General features: G+C 36.9%; 2 protein-coding genes across 2 annotated transcripts; both read right to left on the reverse strand.

Moving 5' to 3' along the window:
• Positions 1–1211: 1211 nt before the first annotated feature.
• On the reverse strand, positions 1212–8241 carry LOC140326921 (fibrinogen alpha chain-like). The gene is made up of 3 exons (XM_072405940.1): positions 7674–8241; positions 4480–4625; positions 1212–3315 (listed from the first exon to the last, which is right to left on the reverse strand). The coding sequence occupies exons 1-3, from the start codon at positions 7783–7785 to the stop codon at positions 3016–3018; spliced, it is 558 nt and encodes a 185-aa protein (XP_072262041.1). The 5' UTR covers positions 7786–8241; the 3' UTR covers positions 1212–3015.
• Positions 8242–8393: 152 nt separating this feature from the next.
• Positions 8394–16301, reverse strand: FGA (fibrinogen alpha chain). Its single transcript, XM_072405941.1, has 6 exons — positions 16145–16301; positions 13859–13978; positions 12278–12461; positions 10953–11098; positions 9782–10856; positions 8394–9225 (listed from the first exon to the last, which is right to left on the reverse strand). Exons 1-6 carry the CDS (start codon positions 16196–16198, stop codon positions 8519–8521), a joined length of 2286 nt encoding a protein of 761 aa, XP_072262042.1. The 5' UTR covers positions 16199–16301; the 3' UTR covers positions 8394–8518.
• Positions 16302–25068: the final 8767 nt, after the last annotated feature.

Below are 25068 nucleotides of genomic sequence, written 5' to 3' on the forward strand. Positions count from 1 at the left end.
AACTTCAACTGTTAAATACATGTTTCAAACATTTAAAAGTATATAAGACTGTTTGTTGTAAATTGTGGAGTCTAAATGCATATATGAATCAAAACTGTTTTTAAATGAAATAGGGAAAAGATAAAACAATATCATCATACTATGTCTTTCGTTCTGTCTTCCTCCCACTGGGGACATTTTCCCTTCTTTTCCCAGAGATACGACGGTCAGACAAGATCTTTCCAAAGTGAGGAGAAATGCCATTGGAATATTTCCTTTCTCCCTCTGGTTTGGTGACAACCCTAAAACATTGCATCGAAGCAAAACAACAACAAAAAACTTTAAAGATATATTGGCAAAGTGTTTCTTTCCAGTAACATCATGTGGTCATAGGAAAAGTTCCTATGTTAAAGCAATATGCATCAATTCTATTTATTACCCATTTCTTTTACCTGAAATGTCTCTGCTACATATAGCTGCTCTGCATTTAAATGCAAGTTTATCTTGTTTCTTACAGAATGGCATCAGGTCAACCATCTTGTTTCAAGGACATTTTTCAGCAGATTCAGCCTACGCAGAGTCCATTGAACTCTTAGGTAAATAACAATGTAGACAATGATACCCCAAGAGAACAGAATAACAAACCATCTCCATTTAGTGACCAGAACTTGCCCTTTACTTTGTTTACTTTGCTTGTTTACTTTGTTTGTTCCATGAGCACACACGATTGCATTAGTTACCTAAGATCACTTTATTTACTTTTGTCTAAAATGATGAACAGTTTTGATGATTTTGTTTGATGTATCTCTACATACAAGGTATGTGTGCATAGTTGCAGTTTCCACTGCACTCTTATTGCATTGCCATGCATCCCATCACACTTGTCAAAACATACCACATTATCTAAAATGAATTGTTTGTAAGTTAAATGGAAATTTGTGAATTCTCCCTTATTTTTCTTATTCTTTTTTTTCTTTATTAAAAACTTGGCAATAAGTGTTCACACCTGCCTCTTCATTGGGCACTTTTACAAGACTCCCTGCTCCTGCACATGTGACAGCTGGCAGCAGTGAGCGGTACTAGTACACTGCAGCACCCATTCATTCCCTATGGGAAAGCTTCAAGTTGCAATGTTTCCTAGCGCAAGAAAGCAGTAAACTCACTGCAACCTCACTGCCGGTGTGAATTAGCCCTAATTTGTCTCTCTACAAATGAAGAAACATGACAATATATTACAGTTCAAATCTTTTTATTGCATATTTGTGAATAATAAATAGAAAGCACCATGGGATACCATCACTTAGGTGAGTGAAAGCATCACTTTGTAAACAGAGATAATAGTAGTGATCACATATTGGAAACAGAATTTCTAAATCTGGTAATACAGAGATCTTCATTGATCAAAGTACCTGCATTGATTGGTACCTGTGAAGCAGCAGTTTTTACATAAAGGCTGTATTATCTTTGAATACATTGTTCACTTAGAAATACTGTTTTGAAAATGTGTTCATTATGGTTGTTTGAGTAACTAGATCTACTATGTGAGGTAAGTCCAGGCATCCATTACAGAGGCCAACAGAGTGTGGGAACACTATTTTCTATACTTGATCTTTTCTGTTTGGTATTGCAAGGTAGTGCTTTGTGTCAAAGTAAACGGGAAGGTGCTTAGTCAAAAGAGTGTCAAAAGAGTGTTACCTTAGGTCTGCTGTAGCACTGGCACATCCATAAAATGTAATCTGAATTTTAAGGCACAGTCCAACCAGAACATTGTTTTTTATTTGATTAGATTAGGGTAGGGTTAGAACTCCTCCAAAGTTTGTACTGCTAAGGTAAGCAGGATCTTATTCACAGGGGTCAGTTGGCAGGGGGTTTAACTACTTAATAAATATCTGTCTCAAACCTAGCTAGTCCTAGTGACAAGAGCTTATCCAACCCTTGCTGACCTTAGGAGCAAGCATTTACCCCTAATGAATGCACAGAAAAAAAAGCCTATGCTGCGAACATTAGGAGTGATGTCTTTAAAATGTTCTGAGATACAGAAATGAATGAGGTCTTATCTGTATCTGCCAAACAATGATTAAGGCCAGCAGTCAAGATGAAAAGCTTGGAGAACTCCACTATTAGCAGGTGCCGTCTTAGACAAAAGTGCCACCATGCCATTTTAGGAATGATCCTACTACTATGATGTAAAGTCCTGTGTTCTGTTGTGTTCTCAACAAAATCCAGGGACACCTGAACAAGTATGTGCTGAAAGGTGCTGAGGTCAGAATCCAAACACATTCTACAGAAAAACTACAATACATCTCTCGGGGATGATTTGTAGGGTGGAGGGATTCACTGAAAACTCCTAAATGGTGCTTACAGCAAAAAAATACCATTTTAGCAATATTGCTGCTCAGACAAGGCTATGTTCCCAGAAAGTTCTGTTCTATCTCTGGTGGATGTGTGGTAGCAAGCCAGATACACAGGTGAAGTTTAATTGCCCTGGAGGTCTCCCTAATTTCAAACCCCAAAATGCATTTTTTTTAAATTGTGGTGTGTGTATATGGTGATTGGAGATATAGAAAACAATGTTCACATCAATGCTTCAGGAATCAGAGTGTACAAACTTAATATCAGGTTAAAAGAAAATGTCCATTAAAGTTATCCTGCACGTTGTCCATATTCAGTAAAATACAGATTTGCTTTGCAGGAGGCAATATCAGAACGTTTCTATTACTTGCTCTTTTACTGCACAAATCAACTATCACAGCCCATAATTACCTGTTACTTTTGAGTAGAGAGGAACAATTGACATTTCCTTTTTGCTCCCTTCAGTGCAGCTAGTTAGATGGATAAACAGGACCAAGTGTAGTCATATAGGAGCAGGAGGAGCAAGAAAAGACTGGACAGAACTTCAGTGCTTTGCACTAGATTTGGCTAGTGGGGAAGTAGGTGGAAAATAAGTAAATGCTGTTCACCCTCCCTTCTGTAAAGCAAACATGTTATAGACTAGTGTGAATAAACTACAGATGCATGAATACATAGAGTGATTTGCTATTCTGCATTTTCACTCTCTTTGTCTTCACCCTCTAATTTTAGCATATATTGGTCTATATGTTCAAAGAGGCTCAAACCCTTTCCTTGCATTAGAGGAAACAGATTATGGAAACTAGTAACATTGACATTTGCTAAAGTCATATTAATGTAGCGTGTGTATTTATCTTCAGCTAGATGAACATTCTTCACCGTATTCAAATGATTGTTCCAGGTCTCATAGTTGTCCAGGTTTAATATGTTCAAATGAACATCTCTACATGATCCTTTGCAGGAACGCACCTTGATGTCAACATCCACCTATAACAAAATTGTAAAACACACATTGAAAAAAAATATTTTGAAATAGTTTGTAGTCAGAACAGTCAGGGTAAGCATGAGCTGTGGCTGTCTTTTAGGCCTTCGGGGTCATGGGATATTTTTTAGTGGAAGTGCAAAAAGGACGAAACTTTTACAAATTTTTAAGGAACGCTAAATAATAGTTATCTTTAGTTTTTTTCAACCACTGTGCTAGCCTGTAACTACAGCACTTGATTGTTCATTTGTTATTTGAGTTAACTGACGTCTATATGTGACCTAGATGATCAATCAGACAGGGCTAAAAACCCTATTCAGTTACAGCTGTCCATGCTAAGATAAGCCATTCCCTTGACTTTCTTTTAATAAGTCTGAAACTATGAATGCACTCTTAATTATTGTATCTTAAAAATACTTATTGTTTCTAGCAACAGTAGTACAAACTAGTGTTGTACAGACAGTGATGTTCTGTGTGCTGGGAAGGCTGGAGGCACCCTGTTGAGTCCTCTCCAGTAGTAAACAGTCGGGATCATCAATATGTCGATTAGTGATCAAACAAGGCAGCACAAGCATCTATAAAACGTGCCCATGGTAGTTGATTTGTGCCTAGCGGTCTTCATATATGACTTCCCTAAGTCAATAGCACCTAGTAAATATTATTTTGCACATAGCTGTTGGTGAAATGATTATTTCCCATATACAAAAACAATCTTTTTTACTCATAAACTAATTTTGATGTGTCAGTGGGACAAAAATGTAACCTTTTCATTACATAAAACATGAAAAAATATTATCCTTACATTTGTTACCTGCATACAGTACCTTCCTTTAAAATCAAGATCAGTTAGAACAAACTGGCGCTATATAAATCCTGCTTAATATTATTAATAATTTTTATAGCGCCAATAATAAATGATAATGACAAAGTGCAGTACCCTATAGCAAGCAATCAGAAATTCACTTTCCAGGAATCAGCCTAATCTGAAGTCTACTTGATTAGAATGGAGATTACTTTTCACCACCATCATTTTCATCACAGTGTTATAAGTGAAAATGTGTACAGTAATGAATGCAGCTGGTGTCATGTGAAATAGGTCTGTTCCCTAAAAGTAAGTAATCTCCTAAGGCTTAACAAGGTGAATGTGTTTTAATTAAGACAACACTTACTTCCAGCCTCTTCATCTCTGTAAGCTGATCCTGAAGTTCACCGACTAAACGTTCGATTTTTATTTCCTGCTCCTTCACCTTCTGTTTAAGTGGGATCAGTCTCCTCCTTAACTCATTTCCAATGTTAGCAAATGTTTTCAGGGCATCTAAATATGATTGTGTACATTGATTTTAAAATGCTAGCTTTTGGCTTGTTAAATATACCATTAAAAGTGTTTCATATATAAAAAAATATTGTGAGCTAAAAACTTCCTGTGTTCTTTGCCATTGCTACATTTTTATCAGATCTACAGTACTTCCCAAGTGATTTTTGTGGACAGCAGAACATTACCTCTCTATGTTATGGAGATATGGAGATAATGATCATTCCTAGAAGAAGAGTTTTATTTAGAAAACAGTAATTCTGACATTTATATAAACTTTTCCATGACCTTCACTGCTGGAGAATCAACTACTGCCATCGAAACACATGGGCATAGGAAATTATCTATGTTTCAGTGAATGTTTTATTCACTGCTTTATAAATAGACCACTGGTCAGGAAGTGTGTTACTGGCAGGATTTTGTTCTTAGGAACAACTCCACTATTTGGTAGCTGATGAACACTATACACCACATTCAATAACAGAAGCAGACATGAACCTAATGAACATATATCTACATACTTGTGTATTTCAGTGCTATGATTCTTTCAGAACATGAACAAAATGTGGAATAAGAAGGGATAATGACATTGCGATAAATATATTGCTCTTATTTATGAATAATACTTGATTCATTTAACATTCAGGAGAACACTTTAATTTTTAAAGTAAAGAGTCAAGACTGAAGAAATAGAGGAAACTTTTATTACTCACTAACTTAAAAATGCATTCAAGGAAAATTTAACTCAAATTTGCCTGATTCAGTTAAAAAAGAACTATGATCAATTGATAAAAAGAATTGATAATTAAGCTAATACAGCTGACTTGCATTGAAATCTATGGGATTCTGCTTTGATTACCCTATTCAAGTTTATTGCAAAGTCCATTGTAAAAGGGTTACCTTTAGAGAAGATAATGTTTCCTTTTAAGATTGGGATATATCCCCTTTTGCCCATCTCTGCCTATTGAATCCTGGTTATTATAATTGATGTTGGAATTACTACTGGAACATAAAATAAGTTGATAGCTAAGAAAAGCCTGGAATGGGAGAATGGAGTGAGGGCTAGTGGAAGGCCTATATGGCTGTGAGGAGGCAGGAAGCAGGCAGGTAAAGGGTTACATTTAGGTTGTGGTACAAGGGGAGGTAGTTAAAGGGGGGTGAAGGTGACATAGTAGTTGGAAGGGCAGAAGAGGGGTTATAATGAGGAAGAGAGGAAGGGGTGAGCAATCAATAGTGGGGCAGGGTGTAGAAAAGTTGTGTTGGCATAAGTATTAGTGAGAGTACTAATGCAAGTAATAATGATACGCTGGGTGGTTGCGGCAGGAAGCATATATATCACGGCGGTGCAGACCCAAAAAAAGGACAGGGGCAGATAGTTAAAGGGGGAAAAGCCTTTGAGCACTGGTAACCAAATGTGAAAGTTTAAGAGGTATTATTGTACCCTGTACTAATTTATCCCTAAAGGGTGGTAAACCAACTGCCCCCATCCTTTTTGTGGTACTGGAGGTGGGGAAGGGACCATGTTTTTCAGCATTGGAACCTCCTCCTCCATGCTGACGGAGGAGGTGGGGAAGGGACCATGTTTTTCAGCATTGGAACCCCCTCCTCCATGCTGACAGAGGACATAAGGCCAATTATAGTACAGAAGGGACAGGAAATAATGAGCCTGATTTATTAAAGTTCTCCAAGACTGGAGAAGAAAATGAATGAGAATGGAATTTGTGTGCTATTAGTTGGCAAATGGTTTTAATCCTGGACCACATCCACTTCAGGTTTGATGGATCACCCAGGATCTCCCATGATAGTGCATCCTCATCATTCCTGGAGAGATTTAATAAATCAGGCCCAATGCATCATTGGTTGTTAATATGTGCTACTGTTATTTATTGTTCTGCATAGTGTCTTTCCTGACATACTCATTACCATTCTTTCAAACTGTATGTATAAGTAGGTGCTAAAAAAAAGATTGCAGTGAATGAGTATGTCTGTGTTCATGGCTGTACACACATAACAGTGGAGTTTTGTTGATTAACTTATATTTACTATTGTCTTATTCTTTTATGCCTTTTGTATTAAGCTTTTTTTATGGGAAGAGAGGACATCATCCCACAGTCAGCAAGGTCAGCAAGAGGGACAATCCTCTCTGACACCGATCCTTGCAACTTCAGCCCAGTAAATGCACTTTTTTTTGTCAGCACACAGCAAGAAATTAGAAGCTTAGTAAATTCTTGCCAGGATGAAGATTTTTCTGGGAAATGTTAATAAATTGTACGACATGTGATGTACCATATTAGTTATTTTCCATTACATTTTTGTACTAAAATAATTGTAATAATGATGAAAATAGGCACTCCGCTACCACGTTTATGAAAGTTTTTGAATACAGTTGGTCATCATAGAAGTTTTAGTGCAGACTTACATGTACTTTTTATTATCTTCCCTAAAGGAGCTTTTCATTTTTTGGACAAAAGCAGTATCCATAAATGTTGGTTTTATTTTTTTCCTAACATTGGATCAAAGACATTTTCTACTATTGTAAATATGGACAGGCTTGTTTTAATCTAATCTGAACACTTTCCCTAGGGCTGCTTACACAGGTCAAATTATTCTTGCCTGAGATGAGCAAGACTGTTTGTGTCAGGCAAGGATAGTTTTTCATGAATCCCCTAAAATCATTTATTGATTCGTCTTGGTGGATCAATGAACGACTGATGGAGGAGAGCACAGCAAGGTGTCAATTGCTCTTCCTCGCCCTTTCTCTCTATATATAACAAAACAGGCTCTGTGTGTACAGCACTCATTCACACATTTGCCACCCAAAACAATCATGAAAAATTGTTTCCAGGGACAGAAAATGGATGCATAGACTTAGATATACCAATAACTGTGTAGGGTGATGACCTAGCTGATTGTAAATAAAATGATTTGATTGCATAGGAGTCATTGCAATTTATGTTGGTAAATCTAAATGAGGTTGTACAGAGATTGTACAGTCATTACAGATTCTCTTTATATGTCATCTCTGTGAATTCAGATGAATAGTGTACTTGCCTTGATCTTTAAGCATGTCTCTCTCTGTAGCTTCATGAAGATGTTTTATTTCAGAAAAGGTAATAATGTGTCGGGAGTTACTTTTCACCCAGGTTTGTTTTGCTGTTTCCATTCGAATGACAATCTCTTTCTCAAATTTGGTAATCAGGCCTTGCACCCTACACCCATTTGGGCAGTTGGTAACCTGCCAATAAGAGGAGTTTGGGTCACTTTTCTGCCTTTTCAAGATGTGCTCATTTCTAAATGTAAAGTTATGTATGCACCAGTCCAACTTTCTAACTTCTTTTCACTAATTCAGATAATATTTGTTGATGTTTTGTAAAGAAAAAAAAGGTGTTCACTGACAATACCACATACCAGCACATATGTAGGATTATTCTGTAAAGTATTGCATAGCAGCCAATAAACACTTGCGGTCTAACTGTAGTAAAGTTGAATCCAGCTATTTGATTGGTTGCTTTAAACAACATCACTTTTTATATAGTGCTTTTCATATGCCAAATTAATTTGTATATCAAAGTAAATGAAGGTTACTTATCAGACAATAAAAGTTTATTTTATACACTGACAAGTAAAAATATTTGTGATTAAGTTATAAAATGATTTAGTACTGTCCTATTATCATAGACTGTATTAGGAGTATTACGCTGTACAATGGACTATTTTATTGTGTTAAGCACTACTTACACTCAGTGTAATAAAAAACACAACAACAACAAGTCAGTGTAAGTTATTTAGTATTCTTAGTTTTCTCAGTTACAGTTTCTATACATTAAGCCAAAGATATAAAAAACACATAATACAGTGATATTTTGGGGAGTGCAGTACAATATAAAAAATTATTATTATGCAGTGTCAATGGGCCGTATTTTCATTTTCACGGTTTTCAGAGAGTAATCATCTGGTTTAAAAGGCAACCAAACAACTCCATTCTCAATCTCATAGGGGACATTATTTCTGGGATCATATTGGCCTCCAATGTAGTAAATTCCATTCAGATTGGCAGCTTGGCAGTTGTTGTACCACCACCCCCCTCCATACATTTCTGCACAATTCTCTTCCCATTTGTCATTGTCCCTGTCAAAGGTGCTAAACTTCATTTTGTCATGAGAAGTGTTTTCACCATCTTCTTTAGTTCCTTCTGTGAGTGCATCCCCTGCTGAACCTTCATAGCTACTTACATGAAGAGAATACCCCTCTGATTCTGATCCTAAGCGGAAAATATATTCCGCATAAACCTGATTCCCAGACCAGTCCTCTAACTCAATCCTCAGAACTGTCTCGTTCTGGGTCAGCATGTGTATGATCTCATTTCCCAGCCAAAGTTCTCCTTTCCCATTTGCATCTACAGATCCAAATCCATGCTTGAAGTCTTGCCAGGTCCTGTTAAAATTCACAGTTCCATCTTCTCTCTGTTGAATCAAAAGCCATCCTCCTATCTGGGTGTCTTGGTCACAATACACTGTCAGCTCTTTTTGAGATCCCTCTGGCTTTATTTTGAAAATGCCACTTTTGCCACCAGAACTGTGTTTCTGGAGGATATCAGCACAGTCTAAAAAAAAAACGCAGTTTGATCTTGTTTACTAGGATTCATATCTCTAATATTATTGCACATTCCTAAGTTTGCTGGAATGATGGAAAATAGAAAAAATTATGTTTTTTTTCTAAACTAATTTTCTGTTTGACAATATTTATCTAAAGCCAATAAAAAGCATATGTGTATCGATTTTGTTGTATAGTAAGAAATCTTCAGTAGCTTAAATGATTCTCTGTAAATTTTATACTTTTTATAGTAATTGTATTTTATCAGTATATTCAGTTTGTCTTCAAAGACAAAATGTATTATATATAAGCAGACTACTTTTGTATTTTTTATGTTTCCAATAACAATATGGTACACTGGATAAGCTAATGTATCTTTTCTATGATATCCCTATAAAACTATGCCTCATATAAATTAAAATATGTGGCCTGCATAATAGTTTTTCTCTTTTTAATGTCGTCTAAAAACATCCTGGTGGCATTGTTTTGTATTTTGGAAAGCTGAATTATGTGTTTTTGGCTTAATCACGATGGACCTCAGCACTGTAACTACTACTTTTAATTACCACTTCCAGTGCGAGATGAAGTTTGTATCCTTCTGCTTGATTGAAAACTTCGAGCACTAAAATCAGGCCGGTCTTCTTCACTGTTTTCAACTTGTATCGGGCCAAGATCTTCAAATACTGGCCCACTCTTGAATTTAGTACCCCATTCGGTTCCATCCTTCGTGGATCCACTGCTGCTGCTGCTTACCACAGTCTTGGAATATGTGGTGGAGCCAGATGAGCTTTGTGTTTTGATGGGCGAGAAAACAGGAGCACCAAGGTCTGCATGGCTAAAATCATCAAATTCATCGTCTCCTAGGCTAAATGTTTTGGTGGATGAACCCTGGGTTTTGGTGGATGAACCCTGAGTTTTGGTGGATGAACTCAGAACTTTAGTGGTTGAACTGCCACTGAGCTCTTTGCCACTTAGAAAATCATCCCAACTTGGTAATTGGATACCTCCTGTACCTGTACCACTTCCAGTTACCCGCACAGTGTATGTGCCATCAGAATCAATCTCACCCTTTCCTTCTCTTTTCAGCTCTTCTAATTTCTGACACTCATTTCCACTCATTCTTTCAAAAACCTCTTCCCTGGGTCCATCTGGCCCATGAACTATTTTCTTGGTTATGGTTTTAGTGCATGTAATGACTCGACCTTCAGTTGTGGTGGTTGTTTTATCTCCCCCAGATACTTTTACTGGTTGAAAAGTTTTATCCTCATAGACAACAAATTTAGAAGTTTGATCTTTTACGCCACCAGAGCCAGAAGTGACAACTGAAGTGGACACTGGTTGTCCACTTACCTCTTTACTTCTTTTCCCTTCTAACACAAATGAAATTTGCTCAATATCAGTAAACATGGGATATTCCACTTTGTTTTGGGCCAGTGTCTTGTATCGTGGATCCACCAAGGGAGCATCTTTAATTGGTCTCATCTTTAACACAGGTAAAGGATTGGCATTTGGTCTCAGATCAGTAGATTCAGCTTGCAAGAGTTGTTTTTGGATATTCTCATAGCTCCCATTATCCACATTGTAGTCAACGCTCTTTGCACAAGATCCTTTGCAAGAGCGCAGTTTAATGTCAATGTCAACCTGGAAAAGAGAAAGTGGTTAGAGCGTGCAGTGTGTCTTAAATGATGCACATTAAAAATGTGGTTGTGATATTTCCAAACAAAGCTGCTCTCTTACCTCAAGGCGCTTCATTTCCACCACCTGATCTCTAAGGTTTCTTTGCAGCAGCCTTATTCTGTCTATCTGATTGTTAACTTTAATTTTCAAGACATCAATTTTTCTCCTGAGGTTTTCAGTCACCTGGTTATATGCACCATCAGTTTCTAAAGGTATCAAACAGAAAATATATTGTTACTAAAATTTATCAGGATCAGCAAAAAAAGGCAACGGTTTTTCTATAAGGCTTTCAATCAGAGACATAGCATGAGAAATGATATTACAAATGTAAAACTAAATAATAAACTCTACCATTAACACAATTGTCCTACCAATTAAAAAGTTATACACAGTAAAACCAATAACATACAGAAATACAAAAATTAACAAGTTTCTTGAATTAGGTTGAGACCCTGGCACATCCAAAGCTATGTATTGTTTCAACTGTGACTCTAGTTATGCCTCTTCATATGGTACAGTGACATGCTAATACGTTCAGGCTTATCAGCATTCACTTTTCTAGAATAATGCTCAGATAGTAAGTTAAGAATGAATGCTTATTACAAGGCCCCATTTATACTTCTTTATTTCTTTGTGTTTCATAATGGATGTTGTGTCACTTGTTACTGGAGATATGAATACACAGGAATGAATAAAAAATACACAAGGAACACCCAATGGGAAAAGTGTGTTTCAGTCCTAAAAAAAGTGTTTTTTTAAAAAAAATTATACATACTTATGATACTTGGGAGCCCTGGGCTAGGTATCTGTCTCCGATGTAATGTCACACTGGTTTGTTTTCCCCTTGCTATACCCTAAATGGAAATTTTAAGTTCTTTCTCCTTTTCCCCCATTTTCATTTCTCCCTCTTCCATGTTCCTATTATTTTATCTTTACATTTTCTCTACTGTTTAGATATTCTCTATAATTTAAATACTAGTTTGTAACACCATAAATAAATGTATTTTGTATCTTTTTGTACTATGTGTTTTTTACATTTTTTTATTTTCCTTTATTACTGTATTGTATTTGTTCTTCATTTTCTTAAAAACACGATAAAACTAATGAAATATAAAAATATATAAAAAAAAGTAATTGTATATCTGGCAATATATGTTTTTTTAGTTACAATAAAATGTCACTGTTGTTTGTTTATTTGGAGCACGTATACTTATACATCAGGAACAAAAAGAAATGTTACCAAAGGTTTGATAAAAATCTAGTTTGTCTAATAGTGTAGTCACTATTAAGGAGATAGAATACATTGACAAAACAGCACCTAGAAAAGCATAACACAATACATTCAATATGAAGGTTGCTGCTGAATTTGCAGCATTTATACGTACGTTGTGCTGCCACCAGATTTGACTTGATGAACTCATAAGTTTCTTTGGTTCTGATGTCAATGCTTTTAAAGTTGCTTTCTCCATCCTTTAGTTTCAGTTTAATGGCATCGATTCTCTTGCTAAATTCTTTGTCAGTTTGTGTAGCTAATCCCTGTACCCTGCATCCAGAAGGACATTTGGGACCCTGCAATATTAAATAATATTACAACAACTGAAAATATAAATATAAGCATTTAGCACATGACAAAGGGTTTTCTATTGAATAATACAGCAAAGTAGTAGTCAGGGAGCTGTATAATTAAATAGTGTTTTTTTTCACATAAAATAAGGGGAAATAAGCATTTGAAATAGAAACTAAAGGCAGGTTCAGACCTGATTCTGGACTGAGTGATCCCATGGGATTCCCATTCATTTTCTGGGGGCTACCATGGTTGAATATTTTGGATTTTAATATGAACAAAGACCACAGCCAGTCTCTCTATGGGACATAACCTCTTAAATTCTGTTAAATGTAAAACAATACTAAAATACGGAAACTATAATAGCTGAATGTGAAGTGCTTAAAGCTGCATATTATAGTGTTCAGGCAACCCTGTATCTCTCCTTTTTAGTGAAATAAGTACAAAACTCTCTCCTGTGTGATGCTCAGCTCATGTTCCTAACAGTTTTTTTTACCTTTATTATCAGTTCACCTCCTCTGCTGACAGCACAATAACTCACAACCTCAGTTTCCTTGTATTGTAAAGCCCTGTAGTACCTTCACTTACTGAACTGCTTTGTGACTCCACTGAATGTACTTTCAGCAGAAGTCTGTGTGAAATAAACATAAAGAGAGGCCCGTAGCCGTAAGAATTAGGCGCAGGGCCTACATGACCGGGTGCTAGGCCTAGCCCAGAGCTTGTAAGGGGTTAAGAAAAAGGTAGTGTTGCTAGAGGGGGCTGGGCTAGTATGCAACGTGGGGTAGGAGGAGGTTTGGTAGTAGGTGGTAGTTATGACAATGGTGTTTATAAGGGATGGGCTAGAAGGTCCGAGCTACCCTGGTCATGACAGCTGTGCCTCTCACACACTGTATCAGCACATGGGCATTGCAGGGGAGACTCTTTTTGCATGTATGCCACACATGAAACTGATATTAAATGACTGATATGACAGACAGCAAGTAGCTGAAAGGGTAAGGCAGGACGACATAGATGAGGAGTGAGCTGCATGATCTTAATTGTTCAGCAGACAAGAAATGAGATTTGCTGAAAATGGGACAATTACAACACAAGGGCATACTATACATAAATGCAAAATGAAAAGTAAGGCAGGGGTTCAGTTTAAATGTAAACTAGGCGCTATGTTTTCTAAACTGATAAAATTAGATAGGGATTTATTTATAAATGTTTTCACACACGATTCTCACAATGATCACACAGATTTATACATTTTTTAATTGATTCCGCTGGAAAATGTGAAAAAGAGGTAAGCAGTTGTGTGAAATATAAAAAGACCTTACAGAGTATATTGTGAAGATTATGAGGTGCACATATAATAAATAGCTAAGAAAAAGTCTCTGCCATTATAACAATGCTTACTTACCCAGTCGTCATCAGAGCACACTTGCCAGTTTTTCTCTTGCTTACATCCAGGATCACCTTTTTGCTCAGAAATTCTGGGGCCACGGCCAGTAGCACCGATATCTTCAAATTCCTCTGCTGTCTATTTATTGAAACATGAAGAAGATCATTAAACACACTTCAAGCTACTTTGATTACTATTACAGTAAGTGCATCCAAGCTTTAAATCAAATATAACCTTGTGCATCTTATCAGTCTGTAGATATGGCAGCCATATTTGTTTATCATATAGTTCAATATAATTTAGATTCTTATATGAACCCAACAGCATTTGGATCGAGTACCATAGACTAAACCTCTATCAGTTAATATATACTGCCTGTGTCTTGCTGTCACTGCAGGAGGTGTTATTTGGAAAATTTGCCCCCAACTTGTTTACTTTTACCTTAGTGCCAATGGTCACCAGAGCAGATAAAAAATATGATATTCCTGATGGAAGATACAGAAAATGAGATTCTGTGTAACAGAGCGTGACATATTTGTAATTGTATTAATACATTTTTTTTTAAATTGAAATATAATAAATCATAAAATATATTGCACATTTTTTCATTCTATGTGACAAATACTAAAATTACAATGCCATAATAGATGCATCAACCAATTTTCCAGGCTATATGTTATTAAGACATTGTAACGCTTGTAACATAACATTTATATATAGGCAATGGAGAAACATGCAGATATGTTATGATAAATTATAATTCATAGTTTGACTTTTAATATTTTTAGTCCAAAAAAATAAATGATATTGATACAATTACAAATGTGCCAACACACAGTCCCATTATATTATTTTTCCTGAGGTTGTAATTCAAACATTGCAATCAAATCCACCCCAGATTTTTATTATCAAAAAAAAGTCAGGGTCTGTCCATTTACAGGACCAATTTCTGGGTATTAGGCTTGTAGAAGGACTGACCTTGAGTTTTGAGGATGAATCATATCCACTGATATGAAATACCGTAATTGTAATTCAAATTACAGTTATACAAATGTTGGGCAATGCAACTCTAAATGTTGCCCCACGTATAAAATAGGCATTTAATACTGCTACAAAGATTGGGGGTCACTGCAGATGATCAGATCCATGCACAATGTTCCTTTATTTGGCTGGCCCCACGCTTTACAACCTGAATGTACGACCTCCTTACATTTACTAACACATAGTTGAGCCTGGTTGAATGTCATTAAAATGGATTTTAGGAAGCACTATAAAATTGTTGGTATATATTAAGGAGACTATAAAGAGATTGTAATGGATGAGACCAAGTCAGTGACATTCTTGTCCAATAAAACAACTATGAAAAGTTGTAAAGTGTGGCACTTTACATGGCGTCCCTTCAGTTACTTGTCTCATTCTTGTGCACAGAACCACACAAGCAGACCCTGGATCAAAACTGAACAATTGCTTTCCCCACATTTATTAAGACAAGGTACTGAAGGTAAGATCCACTCATTTACACACAGAGCAATAAAAGGTGTCTTGTAGGTTCAATGAGGTCTGTTTATTATAATATAGTGAATCTGACATTCAGCAACATTCTCTGGTGGAATTCCAGGTCCATGTGGCAAAAAATAATTCCATACCAAAAAATGTTGAAGGATGTCAGATTACCTGCTTTATAAAAAAGACCCATATATGTTTATATAAATCATAGTATATGATAGTATAAAACAAGAAAATAATTTAGCATGCGTTTTACTAATGGACACCTTAACCCCAAACCTTCTGCTTTGATCAATGCCTAATGCCTAAATATACAGTTACTATGTATATACAAATGCCTATGTATAATTTTTCTGTATGGGAAGCAAAAAAGATTTGAAATTCAAAAACGTCAATTACCTTCTTGTAAAAGATACCTATGATGACTAAAATATGTAAGTGCATATTTGCTGCCATTCCAATCCCCTTACTTCAATGCTTTGTAAGTAACCAAGAACAAATATGCAGGTGTATTTAGACTTTAGTGCAAACCTACACTTTTGTTCCAGGTCTATGTTTTATTAGTATTTAGGGCTTAAAAAGCCAGGCAGCCACCAATATCGGAATGAGATCACTGAAGCTATATCCAGTTTTTTGTTCAGTACAGGTAAACTAATAAAGGTTTTTGTTCATATATATATATATATATATATATATATATATATACATTTGTAAAACAGCAATTAAAGGTACACTAAAGAAACTTACAGACAAAGGAAATCATTTTTAGTAGATAATAAATAATGGAATGTATCATACCCATGCGGTGCTCACGAGGCAGAGCAACAAGGTTATCAGTGTTGCTCTCAGCATCTTTTTGTCTTTGGCTGAGTGAAGACTATAGTGAGACAATTACTACTAGATGTGCTTTTTAAACCTGACCACTAGTGTACAATCAATCATTAGACAGTGCTTTATTTACAGAGCTAATAAGACCTATGCACCGGCCTGGTGTCACTGTCCAGGTCACTATTGCTCAAGTCACTGAGTAAATTTATTCAAGGTTCTGATAGATAACCTGATGTTCCAAGACCCCATGCTGAAAACACTAAGATATTCTGTGTGGGAGGATTTGGAATAAACAAGTGGGAAGACAAGGACACTAATATCCAGAGTACTTGTAACATTTTACGGTAAAAACTTCCCCCAGAATACCATGTCTATAGGTGTGGCAGAACTATCTCACTTCTGGTAAAGAAATGTAGTCATGTATCTTGAAGAGATAATGAAATCAACAACAGATTACACTGTTGAGCAATCCATACCATTCAGCCAAAACGGATTGCAACAGCATGGTAGAATATCCATAGCTAAAAACCATTATAATATTGGAAAAACAAAAGTATATAATAAAACTACTAACTGCAACACTAAATATTATAAAATGAATATAAACATTCATATATATATATATATATATATATATATATATATTGTTATATATTACATATTGTTATATATTTTATATACAGTGTGCTCAATGTGCTTTGCTGGTGGCACAATGCTGGGCCTAATGTGTCAGAAGCGTTAGCATTTAATGAGGCTTATAGGAAAATGACATTCTATATTTGTTGTCGTTTTCAAGGCAGACACTAAACAGAATAGGTCTTAAGAATAAAACACCCAGCGTACTAAATTGAAATATTTGTTGACCCACCAATAAAATTTAATGTAGGTTTAATATATTCATGTAATTTCAAAGCTTGTTTTTAGGCATTAGGTAGGGAAGGAATACAATACTTGTTTATTTATAAAGTTTTTAAATATTGTTTGTTTCTCCCTAAGAAAATTTCACCCTCTATATTTGTTCAAGTCACGGGACAAAAAGTGATGGGTAATTCCAAATATTGTTCACTAGGACTAAAAGTGAAAGTAAATCTTCCAATGAGCACAACTATTCCAAAGCCAACAATGTAAGAGAGGAATCCCCATTCCTATGAAGATGTTTCTTCTCACTTCCTATTGTGTCTGTGATACAGGTAATGAAAGGAAAACTTCCCAATGAGATACAGACAGCTGAGAAAATACTAAATAGGGTATTAATCTTTAGTGCTGTATGTACAAGTATACGGTGATCCATCTAAAACACAGCTTTAGGCAGTTCTGGTAAAGACACCTATGGCTAAGAAGAATTACACTGCGGAACGCATTTTTTGTTGAGTTAGATCTTACACTTATTTTTTACTAATTTTTGGGTGGTGAATCCAGAGATGACCCCAGTTTTTTGCTATCACATCCAGATTTTACGATACAGGGTACCCTCCATTTTTGTGAAAAAAAACATACAAATTTTACATACAATGAAAAAATAATGAAATAACTTGAATGTACTGTTTATTTAAATTTGTTTTGTTCATACAAAGGATTTAATGTTACTCTATGACGTTTTAGTAAAACATTTGAAAATTAATCTGGTAAGCAGTTAAGGTAAAAATTTACACTTATAGCTTTTCCTGGAGTGTTCAGTGTTAGGACAATCCCGCCGGATGCTCCAACAACAGTCAGCCATCATATGTACATCCCATCCACCCTGATACCATCCTTCTATGACCTTCAAATCATGTTGGAATCATTCACCTTGCTCATCACTGACTGAACCAAGGTTTTCCGGGAAGTTAGAAAGATGGCTATGCAGAAAATGCACCTTGATGCTCATATTGCAACCAAGCATTTAGTAGCTCTCCAGGAGTTTCTAGACAATTTCTCATAGAGGGGACACTCTATGTTACATTTATTTTTCTTGTTATATCCTGAAGTTTTCACTATACAAAAGTAACACTCACTGAAATGATCTCCTGGCCCTCGCCAAACCATAGGTTTACCAAATGGCATCTTATCACGTGTTCCCCTTGTCCACGTCTGTAAACCCTCGACACACTGTTTGCACACCTTATGAGGGGCCCAAGACTTATCTTGATCACCAAGTTTAACTTTGAAATATGCCAAATAGGCTTGCTCTACAAATGTGCTGATGTTCGCCCTTTGACTGGGAATGGTGCAACTGTCACAGATATACCAAAATGAATCAGGGTTGTTTAGCACTTATGACTAAAAACAGCAGAGCCAGACATGATCTGAAAGAAAAGAAAATATGTATGTAAGAAGAAAAATATTCACTACATAGAGCAGCTCACAACCTCTGATCACACTGTCTTGCGTGTAAATGAATACCCTATACAAATCCACGTTACAGTAATCGCATTAATTAAAAAAAAAACCTGATGTGATAGAAGAAAACTAACTGCATTTTCAGAATCAGTATACCTATTTTAGTGTACATAAGCTTAAAAATTGAAGTCAACATAAAATTTGTTCAACATTGTCCCCCAGTGTTATAATACATGAGTTTGGTAATATAAAGTTATGTTCCCTTGCACCTAAGTTTAATGTTACAATACATTATTATCTTTTATCTAGACTGATGCTTCCACCTACTAGGATAGAAGAGCCCAATTATACCACATTTGTTAGGCTGCATTACTCTACGCAGATCCAACACTTATAGATTGAAGACCATTGTTACCAATACATACACTTCACACCAATGCACTGAGTTTATGTGTGCTGGGTGAAGAAGGATCATGCTGAAATGAAAAACAGCACACTACAATGTATCAGAGTTAGTTAAAAAAACAAAAGTTTTTTGGCTTATGCTATATGTAAAAAACACCACATCCACGCAATTTGTTACAAAAAATTTATTACATCCATCATGTATTGTGCCCAAGCTTCAGGCTGATGAATTTAACATTGTGTGTCATGTTCTCATGGCACATACTAATACTATTTTCCATTGTACCTAATTAAAATTTCTAAGTGTACCTTTACTAACGGACTACCAAGTTAAGCCTAGTCTCAATATATTAATTGCTAAATATATGTCTGAGGTTAGGAACTCGTATAGTTTGGAGATTTTGACTGGGTAGAACTGCAATGCCTTCACATATAGTGGTGTATATGTGACCCCCCTCCCCAAAGAAAAAAACAAAAAACACTGTTTTAGGAAGCAGTTGAGGTTGGGTTTCATGTGCTGAATGGCTGTATTGAGTAATGAAAAATGTTTGTATTGTCCAACCTATTGCCTAAAGCTACGTACACACGTCAGATTTTTATCGCCCGATAATCGGCATCGGCCAATTATCGGGCAAAAATCTGCCGTGTGTACAGTCGGTGTCGTCCATCATCCGGACGACCGACCTGCCGGATCCACGGACGATGGACGACAGCCGATCGTAATGAAAGTGAAGGGGAGAGCGCGCAGCAGGGTGCCGCTCGTCGCTCTCCCCCTCCCCTCTCCATAGAGCATGAACGGTGCTGTATGTACAGCACCGTTCATGCATCGTGCACTCCCTTGTCGTTGGAAAGGATCATGAAAGATCCTTTCCAACGACAAAAATTGGCAGTGTGTACGCAGCTTAACAGTTTGCAGTTGTCCTTTGCTAATGATTAGTGGTTTTGAGCAGCTATGTTATATCACAATGCAGGATTTAGGACTTAATTATCCAACAATCATGCCCAATCACATGGTAGTCAGTTGTGTCCAGTTTGTGTCAACAGTAAATAAGTTTCTGATAAGGTTAAGGCTTAGCATCCATAACTGACTAATGTAAATACATATTGTGGTGTTTATATAAATCAAATGGGAAGTTTATATATGTAGGCAGTTGAGGAGCCTTTTATTTTTCAGCTGTTACAGAGACACTCCTGTTATTATCAATCACTTATTGCCTTTCCAGCTCACAAAAGACACTTCCACTGAATAAAATAGTAAGTAACTTACTAAGCAGTAATTAGGATGTTTTTAGGCAGTTAAAAACCATTAAGGCCATTTCTTGTGTCATAGCTTGCTTTTTTTTAACCCTATTCCATTTAAATGCTGGTCAAAAAATATGTGAAATGTTAAGGAATCTTTACAAAATAAAAGACACAGAAATGTTTATTTCTGTATAACTTGCAGACTTTACAGACTAAATTCATATGAAAAGAATTAGACTAGAATTAGAAATAAATCAAAAAGCAACTGTGTTTGCCCCTAACTCAGGGGGAGGTCTGGGGTTCCCTAGTTTTAATATTATCAACAGCAGTGCAAGTAGCGCAACTTTCTCAGAGCATACTACAATCAGATCATTCCCAATGGGTAGTGATCGAGGTTCTCTCCTGTCCTACTGCCTCCATAGAAACAATTATGTGGGTCCCACCCCATCTGTGACCAAAAATTCACTGCCGATCACTCTTTTACTCACTCTCAGTCTAGGACAGGTTGAAGGTCAAACCAAATATTTGTTCAGCCCACACGCCTGGAACACTTACAGATTTACCTGTAACCGAAATTTTAGATATGATCAGATCAGCTCCACTCCTTTGTAAATTCCAAACTCCTTTAATTCCACCCCTTTTGAGAGCTTGCTCAAGTCCACCAGGGGTTAAATTTCACTACCCTGTTCTGTCTACCTCTGCTACTAAACTATTTCTATTTGAGGTTGTGGCAAACTGATTTGGAAAGATTTGGGGAATTGGATGAATGGGTTACGATGACATGGAGTCTTTCTAAGATTTCACTTAACATGGCCAAGGTGTAGTCAAACTACAAAACAATTCTAAGATGGTTCCTAGTCCTGTATAGTATATCTTGCTATCACCCTACATCTTCTCCACTCTACTTCTGTGGATGTCCTCAGAGGGGCACAGTGGAGCATATTTGGTGGTCTTGTCCAGTTGTACGGAGATCCAAGGTATTTGATTTTATGTCCGCAGTCTTGACCCCAGAGTGTACTTTATTCAATAAAGTAGATCTGCCAATGCCCAAACTAATCAAGAAGATTTACAGATATATTTTATCAGCGGTGTGTGTCGATATAGCTAAGGCATGCAAAATAAAACATTCAGTTAGGTTAATTGGCTTCCCCCTACAATTGACCTTAGACTGTGGTAATGACACATGACTGAGGTAGGGCATTAGATTGTGAGCCCCTTTGAGGGACAGGTAGTGATATGACTATGGACTTTGTAAAGCACTCCGTAGTATACTGGCGCTAAAAAAAATACCGTGTAATAAAAAAAAATTATGATAATCCCCCACCATTCTATGTGAAGTGATCATCTCTGAACTCAACTGAATAATAATACATCCCAATATGTACATACTTACCAGTATGTTGAATGATATGTTGGATGCTTTTGATCAAACCTGGAACCCATGGACATCTTACAGAACCCCTTAGTTCTTTCGCTCAATGATTTTTAATACAAAGATACAAAATGTGTGATACAAAAATGTATATATCTATACTTTAAATAGACTGTAAAGTTTACAACGTTTATGTGAATGATTTTGACACAAAAGCATTTACTTTGACATGTACACTTATGATACATCAAAGGAAAACCACATAAGTTACATACATGAACAATGGTAGCATAACTTCAGAATAATAAACACAATCCCATACGGTATCATTGGTGATAAGCAAAAATCCAATATTTATAAGACAAAAACAACAAAGAAAAAGGAAACTTTAATAATGACAACTGGGTAACTTTGAGGGAAGGAAAGGAAGTGAAAGGAACTGGGAGGGAAGGAAAGGAAGGGAAGAGGTTGGTGGGGCAATGATAAGTGAGTGACCCACAGAATCAAGTATTCAAACTGACATTCTAAACCTGTATTCGAGAATAATAGGCATCCCAGGTTTCCCAGACCCCTTCAAATTTATCAACACTATTTTTGAGGAGAGCAGTGAGATACTCACAAGTATCGGACTTCCTAAATGTGAGTATGTAAGTCCTCCATAGAAGGAGGCAAAGTGCATTTCCACTTGGTCGAAATCAGAGTGTGAGCTGCCACCAAAATATGCGTAGTCAGTTTGCAGATAAATTTGGGGAGACCCATGAAGGGCCATCCCAGGGGGAAGTTAAGATGGAGGAAATGGGACCCTTGGAATAGGGACCGTCAGCACATATTCTCTCAAAAGAAGTGACTTCTGTAAATCTGGGTGTCTGTTTAAAAGAGAGGACATAATGTCTAATCTGCAAATATGCAAATAAGAAGCTTGCAGGAGGTCAAATGTAGCCTGGAGTTCTGGAAAGGAGAGTAATCTCTTCTCCACAGGATGTAAAATATTCTGAGGGTGGAATAGTCCCTTTTCTCTCCATGGTTGCCACATACCTCTGAATAAACTTTCGGGTATTAGGGGAGTGTGTAATATGAACTTGAACACTGAGGCTTGGGAGAAGAGACCATATTTAGTCCTAAATGCCCTCCATAGGTTCCGCATTAACAGCATCGGAGAAAGCAGATCTTTATCTGTTAATAACATGGAGGAACTCCATAACATCACATTAGGATGAAGTGGGGCAATCCAAGTTTCCTCCAACTTCCGACATATACTAGGTGAAACTAACATAGTCCATGAGGGCAGATAGCAAAGATGAGTTGCCACATAATACTTAACCAGGTCTAGGGCCCCCAAACTCCCTGGGTGTGCAAACTACTGATCTGGACAATCTATGTCGTTTATGTGCCCAAATAAAATTTAAAAAGCCAGCCTGCAGTTTTTTCAGGGTCGGGACAGGAACTTGTACAGGGAGAGACTCAAATAAATATAGGAGCTTAGGCAAAAGCATCATTTTCAGGAACGCAGTTCATCCCAGAAGCGACAATGGGTGCACCTTCCATTTATTCAGATAAATATAAAGCTCCTTGAACAGCGGAGAAAAATTACATGCATACAGTTTGTTATAAGTGGCCATAATCTGAGTGCCCAAATAACCTATAGAATGCTCCCGCCAGATAAAAGGGTACCTGTCCTGCAGCGCTGAAAGTTGTAAAGTCGGTATATATAAAGGCAAAGCCTCTGTCTTTGAGGAATTCACCTTATAACCCGAGACTGCACCAAAAGCATTAAGTTCAGTCCACAAGTTCTGGAGGGTAGTATTAGGCTGTGTTAATGTGAGGAGTACATCATCTGCATATAATGAATTTTTATAGGAGGATCCTTTCACTAAGACACCCTGGATATTTGGATTAAATATTTTTTTCTCCGCTAGAGGCTCAATACTCAGAGCAAAGAACAAGGGGGACAGGGGACAACTCTGTTGTGTCCCATTTTTAATGGGAAACAGTGTAGAGGAGGCATGACGCAACTTGACAGAGGCCGTGGGGCCACTATAGAGGGACCAAATTACTCCAACAAAGGGTCCTGAGAATCCCAATTTAGAAAGTATGGAGAACATGAATAGCCAACTAAGATGATCAAACGCCTTTTCTGCGCCTAAGCTAAAAACTAGGAAAGGATTTTTGCATTTGTTGAGGATGTCTATAACATTAATTACTCCTCCAGTATTATCACTCGCATCACGGTATGGGATAAAGCCAGTCTGGTCCCCGTGTACAAGAAACGGAAAAAATTTAGAAAGCCTGTTCGCCAATATCTTTTTAAAATTTTTAGATCCCAGTGCACTAATGCTATGGGTCTATAATTAGTACAATCCATCAGATCTTTGCACAGTTTGGGTATTACTGTAATATGGGAGCATGACATGGAAGGTGGGATTGTTTTACCTTTCATAAAGTCTTTGAACAGATCCACCAGATGGTAGCGTAAATTTGGTAGATGGTAGAGTATATTTTGTTCAAACCGGGAAGCTATTTGAGACGGTCATACCTTATGACATTATCCCCTTCTCATCTTTGATGGCCATGGGAGAGGAATTAATTTGTACGTCTCTCAATTTGCATGCCAAAAGCATATCTGCCTTGTTGCCTTTATGGTAATAAAGTGGTCAAGTATGCTGCTTCATCCAACTGACCATCCTCAGCTCCAGGGCCCTCAATTTGGAGCAGAGGGAGGTCACCTCCTGCAGGAGACCCAGCGATGGTATACTAGTGAGCTTCTCCTCTGCAGTTCGTAGTGCCTGTTCCGTCAAGGCACGCTGCAAGTTCCAACATTTCATTTTAAAAAATAAAAGAGTTCTGATATTAAAAATGTCACAATATTCGAGATTTAGGGATGTGGCATGTATACATTGTAAATAATTTGTAGGAAACCGTTTTGTTCTTTATCTTATCAGATGACCACTTGTTAAAACAAAGCTATGCAGAAGAGCATGTCTGAATTCACAACATGTTGAGCCTTGAAGCAGAAGGGCCACAGCAGTAGGAGACCATTCAAATGCCCCTCCTGTCACCTATGAACAGACACCTGGGAATACAATTTGCATGGACTCACCAAAATGTAACAAAATTTAGAAAAGTTTCCTGGTCTGAAGAGTGTTAATTTCTGCTGCAACATTTAGATGGTGGGGTCAGAATTTGGCATTAAGGGAATGAAAGCATGGACTCATCTTTTCTTGTATCAATGGTTCAGTCTAGTGATGGTGGTGGTGTAATAGTGTGGATGATACTTTTTAAGCACCAGTGCTTATTACCGACTGATCATTGCTGCTGATCATGTCACTTTATGGCTGCAATCTACTTACTTATATATATTTGCATCATAGATGTGCAGCCAACAAGTGTGCAACAACTGCATAATGCTATCATGTCTTTGGCACATACATTTGTGAATCGTGAGAGGTCATCCCGTTTAAAGTGAAACTGCAGATAAATTGTGAAATACATATAGGTATGCTGTTTTACCTACCTAGGTATTTGCAATTTGGGCCAACCAATATGATGCTATTGGTCA

This window comes from Pyxicephalus adspersus, chromosome 3 (assembly GCF_032062135.1).
Source record: "Pyxicephalus adspersus chromosome 3, UCB_Pads_2.0, whole genome shotgun sequence".
Lineage (NCBI taxonomy): Eukaryota > Metazoa > Chordata > Amphibia > Anura > Pyxicephalidae > Pyxicephalus > Pyxicephalus adspersus.

Coding starts and splice junctions, on each gene's coding strand:
- LOC140326921 (XM_072405940.1), bottom strand. CDS start 7,785: ATGGAAACAGCAAAACAAACCTGGGTGAAAAGTAACTCCCGACACATT. Junction 4,626..7,673: donor AGACATGCTTAAAGATCAAG/GCAAGTACACTA, acceptor AATCATATTTAG/ATGCCCTGAAAACATTTGCT. Junction 3,316..4,479: donor CAGAGATGAAGAGGCTGGAA/GTAAGTGTTGTC, acceptor ATTTTGTTATAG/GTGGATGTTGACATCAAGGT.
- FGA (XM_072405941.1), bottom strand. CDS start 16,198: ATGCTGAGAGCAACACTGATAACCTTGTTGCTCTGCCTCGTGAGCACC. Junction 13,979..16,144: donor GCCTCGTGAGCACCGCATGG/GTATGATACATT, acceptor TTCAATAAATAG/ACAGCAGAGGAATTTGAAGA. Junction 10,857..10,952: donor TGGAAATGAAGCGCCTTGAG/GTAAGAGAGCAG, acceptor TCTCTTTTCCAG/GTTGACATTGACATTAAACT.